Here is a 6,630-nt window from a genome sequence, read left to right on the forward strand (position 1 = left end):
GGTTAACACATATTTATTTTAATAACAAATTTATTTTGAAAGGTGAATAATGGCTAACACTTTTAACCCAGTACTGCTGCTTTATGGTTGTGTTGTTGTGGGTTTCATTGTTCTTTTGGCTGCATCATCATCACTACCATCATTACAATCTGGAGCCTTCAAAGAATTGGCAGAGGAAAGAACAATTTGGACCTTCATATCTTTAACTCAAGGTTTGTTTTTGTTTTTTTAAAGTCTTCAGGTGCTTAAACATGCTAATTGTCCTTACCCCCTCACTTTACTATTTTCTGCATACCTAAGATATGTTCCAAATGTGTACACATCCTTACTGGGGCTGCTATAAATAACTGCTTTTGTGTGGGTAGCACCCCAGTGCCAGTTTGGTGTAGTGGTTAAGTGTGTGGACTCTTATCTGGGAGAACCGGGTTTGATTCCCCACTCCTCCACTTGCACCTGCTAGCATGGCCTTGAGTCAGCCATAGCTCTGGCAGAGATTGTCCTTGAAAGGGCAGCTGCTGTGAGAGCCTCTCCAGTCCCACCCACCTCACAGGGTGTCTGTTATGGGGGAGGAAGGTAAAGGAGATTGTGAGCCGCTCTGAGACTCTTTGGAGTGGAGGGCGGGATATAAATCCAATATCTTCTTCATCTTCTTCTTCTTCTTGCCATGTTTAAATCAAGCCTAGTGCTGCATTCAGAAGAACTGAAAAGTGTTGCTGCCATTGGTGATATAAATTAATCCTCTGGGGAGAAGTTGCTGCCTTGAATTTATGTTGAAATCACTCAGTCTCTTGGAGGACATTAAGAAAGGAACACCAGTTGCTTGTTTCACATTTTCTTTATTGACTGCCACTGACTGAGTTCTCAGATTGTGTCAGATATCAGTATAACAGGTGGAGCTATGTTAGAATTACAGCAAGATTAAAGAAGATGATGTGATACATGCAGGCCTGGGGAGAGCTTGGAAGGGGCTTGAAGCCTCAGCACTGTGATGGACCCTGGTGGAGTCTGCAAAGACAATGGAGGCTTGCTTGTCCTTGCATCAGTTGCCACTAAGAGAAGATAACACTGCAGTGGATGTAAAGAGATACACTTAAAAAAAAAAAACTTTGCTGGAAAAAGTTACAGCCCCACCCAAGACTTATGTCATAATTTCTGCTTTTACCTGGAAGAGCTCATGGCACGTTCATTTCAAATGCCATAGACTCTTCCTGGTTCTTTTTCTCAGTAATCAGCTTAGCTCCCATTTGCTTCTGTGTCTGAATTGCTTTAGCAGAGAACAATTCTGTATGGTTGCTTTTGCCGCACCAAACTTAACAATTGAGGCATGGAGAGCTAATGCTGCCTGCCTCTTCAGGTGGGCTTGTAAGATGTTCAAGACCCCTTTTCAGCAAGTACATCAGCTCCGCAGCACACTTCATCTTTCAGGCCATCCTGACATCACAGTGTTTTAGGCTTAGAGCTTCCAAGTCCTCTAGGTGCTCACCAAGCCTCTCATTCCATCCAAGAGAAAAATTAGAAAAAAAAAAGAAAAAGAAAAAAAAAAGAAACCCTTCTAGATATTCACTGATATCTATGTAATGGCTCTGTGAATGAGGCCTGCAAGAAGTGACAGCCTGGATGCTTCAGCAGCAGCAGGTTCAGCCTAGGAAGAAGGAGCCGAGGTTGGCTTCTCTTCACGGGATACAGGAATGGGTCTCTCACTGTGGCTAAGGTCAGTGTTGGACTGGACCTTGGGTGCAGAGAAGGTCAGCATGCCATCAGCAGACAGAGAGCAGGAAATGGCAGACTGGTCCACATTGGAAGGGAGGCGGTACCTGCGGTGGAATTCACGGGAGATGTACCCATGGTCATCCTGAGAAGAGACAAGAAGACCAAGTGTTAAAAGTGTAAACTGTGTGGTATGTGCTTGTGTCTCCAGAAGATAATTGACAAGTGTAGATCTAATTACCAAGCCAGAAGAATAGATTACTGAAGTAACTTAATATATAGCAATCCCTTTTATAGGACAGGACAGGAAGTCCTGTATCTAAAACATACCTAAAAGATAATTTCTCACCCGTTTTTCTTAATAACCCTCACACTCAATGAACTAACAACAAAAATTATTCCCTTGTGGTCTTCCGGTTATAACACTTCCCATTCTTTAAATTCAATCTGCTATCTAGGGGTATCGATTCAAGCTTGTCCTATCCATAGTAAATGGCGTGGACAATTTTCACATTGCCTCTTTCTGAGAAAACAAGCTAGGAGGACTTCAAGAAGTCATAAGGAGTAGTGGTCACCCTTCCAAAATGTTTCCTGATAACCTCTTTTGCAAACTGACAGAACTGATCAGATGAGTAGATGCTGTATGCATCCTAACAAATTAATCGTTAGAAAATCACAGTAGAATAATGCCTCAATATACAAGAAAATCTTCTAACTCTGCAGGTGATTTAAAAGGTTTAAAGACAACTCCTTCCTTCCTTTTCACCCATCATTCAGTCCATTAAGTAGAAGGAATTAAAGGAATGCAAGAGAAGTTGGACCATGCCCCCTCCCCTTCAGTCAACATAATTGTCTTGCCATGGCAAATGGGAAATGACTTTGCTCTTTCAGTGTTCTTTACCATGCCTTCCCTCCTTCAAATGGATTATCCATGAGTTGTCCTAGTTAAACAGTCACTTCTCTCTGAAGGTCAACCTGCATGATAGACCCAGAACAGATGTGTGAATGGACTTGCTGTGGGATGGAGATCAGGGGAGATCACTTTTTAAAGGGTTTGTTTGCTCATCTCTGTGAGGGGGGAGAAGAAGCTTTCAGTCTCAATATCATCCCACTTTTACCTTTCTGTGAGATGAGAGGGAAACCAGTAGCTCTTTCTCTCCCTTCAGAGTACTCCCTCACAGAATCTAGTGAACAATAATTTTTTTAAGGCGAGTTCTTGTGATGTTTGTCTGGCTGCGAGTCTGGTCGTGCACCCATGATCTGAGATTTGTATCATGTAGTTACACCTCGGTGTAAAGATTCCAGCATTCTTCTGAGTTAAACTCTCCACTGTGTGGTGTCTATTAATGGTAATAAAATGCCAAAGTTAATGTTCAAGTCATTATAGTATTTGATTTGGATTCGCACTAGTGTACAACAGTTGCACTATATGTTTTAGGCATTTCTTCCATAAGTTTCAAGCAAACCTGTTTTTTCATGGTATTTGGAAAAAATTATGGAACCCACATTTTCCTCCCCCACACTGAGTGTGATTTGATGTGTTGGTTCTTCCAGATATGAAGTCAAAATCAATATTTATCAATACTTTTTTGTAGATCAATTGGCATTATTCACTGTCCTTTCCTTTTACCACTTGTGTAAGCGTTGAATTTGTTTTATGATCCTTGACTCATGCATGCTTGTAACTGTCCTGTAAAATGTAATTATTCTTCTAGTTTTACAGATAGTGAACCAAGACTGAGTGACTTGTCAAAGGCCATTTTAGATAGGAGAAGGAAGAGAGATCTTAAGGTTTGGAGCACGGCGGGGGGTTGCTGCCAAGTCAAAGCAGACTTATGGTGACCCCATGAGGTTTTCAAGGCATGAGGCATTCAGAGGTGGTTTGCTGTTACCTGACTCTGATATTCCTTGGTAGTTTCCCATCCAAATACTAACCAGAGCTGACCATGTTTAGTTTCTGAGATTGGGCTAGCCTGGTTTATCCAGGTCAGGGCAGAGATCTTAAGCACAAGCTCCAAACTTACTCTGTGACCCATGGATGTTTTAGCCATATTGGTATTACTGGCTTTTTGACATTCAAAGCCTTTTCATTTAAGATGTGCTAAATTTCCAATTTTCTCATGGTCTCCACCGTGTTTTATGTACTCTTGTTATCTGTGCTAGTTTATAAAAGCAGTTTTCAATGTGATTAAAGCACAGACCATTTTGTGAGGCACCAGAGTATGTTCTTTCTATAATTAGAGGTCATTATTTAACGCCTACAGGTTGATGAATTCTATGGAGTACACGGTGGGTGAAACAGTAATTTAAAAAGATAAACATCACATTAGCATCATATCTCATGTTTGAGCTTTCCTAGAGCAGATGCATATGTAATATTTGGGGTCTAAATTTTCTTTTCATCTAAACAATTTACTCTTCTCTTGGCACACCCATTTACCTGTCTCTCATTGTGTTTGCCATGGATTTCCACAAAGTCATCGATGACCTTCACGCTCAAATCTTCAGGGGAGAAATGTTTTACATCCAAAAAGATTGTAAACTTGTCCCGGTCAGATCTCACCTGAAATGGAAAATTTGAGGAAAAAAGCCCCCACCAAAAAGCATTAGAATCCAAAATGTTGCCAAGACTTGGTGTTTATTTTTTTTAAATGAAATATTTATTGTATGTAGTGCTGTGAAGTTGCGGCTTACTTATAGTGACCCCAGTAAGGATCTTGCAAGACAAGTGAGAAGCAAAAGCAGTTTGCCATTGCCTTCCTCTGCAGAGTTCCTTGGTCATCTCCCTTCCAAGTATTGACCCTGCTTAGCTTCCAAGATTTGATGAGGCTGGGCTATTCCATGCTGTCTTCCCTGTTAAATTACTGGGGGTGGCTAAAAGATTTGATCTAAAGCCCACTGAAGTTACTGAAGTCATTGTACTAACTTCAATAGCATGGATTATTTTTGAAGGGATTTTTTTTTTAAAGTAGAACAGTATTCTGAGTCTGTGACCTACACATTGTTTAACAAGAGTGCATTGGTTTACTCACATACATACAAAGCTTTGGCAGGCTCCAAGTGTCCTCGGTGAGACTTGGAGCAGGAAGGAGAACAATGCCCTAGATAATTGAACCTGGCCCTGGCTTGAACACAAAGATTACTTACTCCAGTGGAAGAACACAGGTTTAAATCTAATTATTCTGAATTGACAAGTTTGGAGAATAGGGTGTGAAGCTGTCTCCCTGTCTTTTTTTTTCTTATATGCTGTTTGAAATATATTGTGGGGCATCTTCATTTCACTTAATTTTATTCCATTTCATTTCAGTACTATTGTATGATATAATTAAAATTATGGCACTTGGTTTATTCTACATTTCTTTTGTGACATTTCTTAGATGGTTTCTTTGGCCACAGCACCCCAAGTAGTTTTAGATCCTTTTAGCAGTTGTTATGACTGCTGTTGTCCTCATGACTGTAAAAACCCACTCATACAGAAACACCACAGTGACCTTAAGTTTTACAGCTGACTTTTAAGAGTTGCTGAAGCTTTTGAATATTTACTAGATTTCTGAAATATATCTTTAAAAGTCATATCTGCAAAAGATTTTTTAAAAACCTTAAACAGGACAGCATTACAGATCTGAAGAACAAACTATTGTATTTTCCAGACTGTTGGTATACCAGTAAGGTTATTTTTAAGCAGAAAAATTTGGATTGTCAAAGTCTGAGTTCACTTCTAGCTACACACACATACAAAAAACCTAGCTGAAAATGAATTTACTCATATAGAAATCTGTTTCTCTAATCATGAAACATATACTGTTCAGATATACAGTATGTCCTTAACCTCTTAATCTGTTTTCTTCTTTTTTATGAAGTTGCCACACAAAATTCCTGAACTACACTTATTTTGCTAAAGTGATAAGAAGATTCTTCTAGCTTCTAAGCAATATAACCCCATTCAGCAGTTCATTAAAATAAATAAACCATGAAAATATCTGGAGGTGGGTGACTATGAAAATAACCTCATAAAAAAGATTTAATGTATTCAGAAACAAGAATCTTACCTCGGAAACACCTGACTCAAGAACAGTGCGGAAGAGAGACTGCCTGTAGTAAGGGCTGATGGTAGAGGAAAATAAAGGCAGGAGATCATAATCAAAAAGACCTTCTCCAAAAAACTGGTCGAACAAACGGCTTGGAATTAAGGGGCCAAGAGCTCGTTTGAACCAGGGGTGTTGAATGGTAATATCCATGATCTCTGCTGCTGGAAGCTTGGAGGTGGAGAGAAGACAGTGCAGTCGCTTTGGTGACAGTGAGGTCTTTGTTGGACTGCACAGTGGAGATGTAGGCAACTTCCCTCTATATATACCAGTTTCACAGAATGAAGGCATTAGTGGGATTTCTCTGGAAAGACATGATCTCATGTTGAACGCCAATCTGGTCAGCAGAAATGTAAGGGCTGACCTGAGAATGACAGTCTGGTTAGAATCTGTGCCAGATACCTCTGAACAGCATCTGGCTGGGCTGCAGCAGTCTGTGAAGTTGCTGTTAGCCTCCACACAGATAGGACAGAAACATTAGCCCTCACCTGGGCAAGCAGTTTCAAAAGTCACTGCCATGACCATAGGAATTGTCTAAAGACTGATATAGCCTTTATTATCTACACGTTTATTGGATCTTCCTGAAGCCAAGAAGGAAAAGAGGGATTTCTCTGAAATGTATTTTACAGAAGTTTAAGAATGTTTTAGTTCAGGAAAAGTTTGGACCCCCCCCCCAGACAAAAATACCTGATGGGTCACCCTTCACCCACCTGATCTATAGGACAGTCAACTCTGGACAAAGATATCTGCTGAGCCACCCTTTGCCTATCCCAATCTAACACAGCTGCATGGGCCTCCATTATGACCACTGGGTTCACACTGGAATTTTGCCCACCCA

The 6,630-nt window shown here is 40.4% G+C and overlaps 1 protein-coding gene across 1 annotated transcript; it reads right to left on the bottom strand.

Annotated features, from left to right (window-relative positions):
- Nucleotides 1-1,098: 1,098 nt before the first annotated feature.
- On the bottom strand, nucleotides 1,099-6,041 carry CRYAA (crystallin alpha A). The gene is made up of 3 exons (XM_060234195.1): nucleotides 5,757-6,041; nucleotides 4,148-4,270; nucleotides 1,099-1,852 (listed from the first exon to the last, which is right to left on the bottom strand). Exons 1-3 carry the CDS (start codon nucleotides 5,943-5,945, stop codon nucleotides 1,643-1,645), a joined length of 522 nt encoding a protein of 173 aa, XP_060090178.1. The 5' UTR covers nucleotides 5,946-6,041; the 3' UTR covers nucleotides 1,099-1,642.
- Nucleotides 6,042-6,630: the final 589 nt, after the last annotated feature.

Source organism: Heteronotia binoei, chromosome 3 (genome assembly GCF_032191835.1).
Source record: "Heteronotia binoei isolate CCM8104 ecotype False Entrance Well chromosome 3, APGP_CSIRO_Hbin_v1, whole genome shotgun sequence".
NCBI classification, from domain to species: domain Eukaryota; kingdom Metazoa; phylum Chordata; class Lepidosauria; order Squamata; family Gekkonidae; genus Heteronotia; species Heteronotia binoei.

What these genes read in the sequence shown, in the direction of transcription:
- CRYAA (XM_060234195.1), bottom strand. Translation starts at nt 5,945, where the DNA reads ATGGATATTACCATTCAACACCCCTGGTTCAAACGAGCTCTTGGCCCC. An exon ending in TTGAGTCAGGTGTTTCCGAG is followed by an intron (nt 4,271 to 5,756) that starts GTAAGATTCTTG and finishes TTTCCATTTCAG; the next exon opens with GTGAGATCTGACCGGGACAA. An exon ending in GCAAACACAATGAGAGACAG is followed by an intron (nt 1,853 to 4,147) that starts GTAAATGGGTGT and finishes GTCTCTTCTCAG; the next exon opens with GATGACCATGGGTACATCTC.